Here is a 278-nt window from a genome sequence, read left to right on the forward strand (position 1 = left end):
GCATGCTCTCTCCCCACAGGAAGGCCATCGAGGGGCTGGTGGCCCTCAGCGAGGACGGCTGCTCCCCAATTTCCATCCAGCAAATGGCATATGGTGAGTGCCACGCAGAGTGGGGCACCCCGACCGCAGGGCTAGGGTGAGCCTGGGCAGGGCTGGGCATGGTTCTGGGGGGAAAGAGGGAGTTTCTCACACCAAAGATGGGTGGGAGGTGCCTGGGGTGGCCGCAGGGGGCTCAGGGCCTGATGGTGTCCCTGTCCTGGCAGTGGCTGGGGGGGGGG

The 278-nt window shown here is 66.5% G+C and overlaps 1 protein-coding gene across 1 annotated transcript in view; it reads left to right on the forward strand.

The window, feature by feature from the left end:
* The window catches only part of LOC104512710 (gamma-secretase subunit Aph-1b-like), a gene marked incomplete at its 5' end in the record, with an annotated part of 3,248 nt that overhangs the window by 1,640 nt on the left and 1,330 nt on the right, over positions 1-278 (forward strand). Inside the window, 1 exon segment of the mRNA XM_010155793.1 lies at positions 20-172. Coding sequence (XP_010154095.1) covers positions 20-172 — 153 coding nt within the window.

Source organism: Eurypyga helias, unplaced genomic scaffold (assembly GCF_000690775.1).
Source record: "Eurypyga helias isolate BGI_N326 unplaced genomic scaffold, ASM69077v1 scaffold21877, whole genome shotgun sequence".
In the NCBI taxonomy this organism is placed as follows: Eukaryota; Metazoa; Chordata; class Aves; order Eurypygiformes; family Eurypygidae; genus Eurypyga; species Eurypyga helias.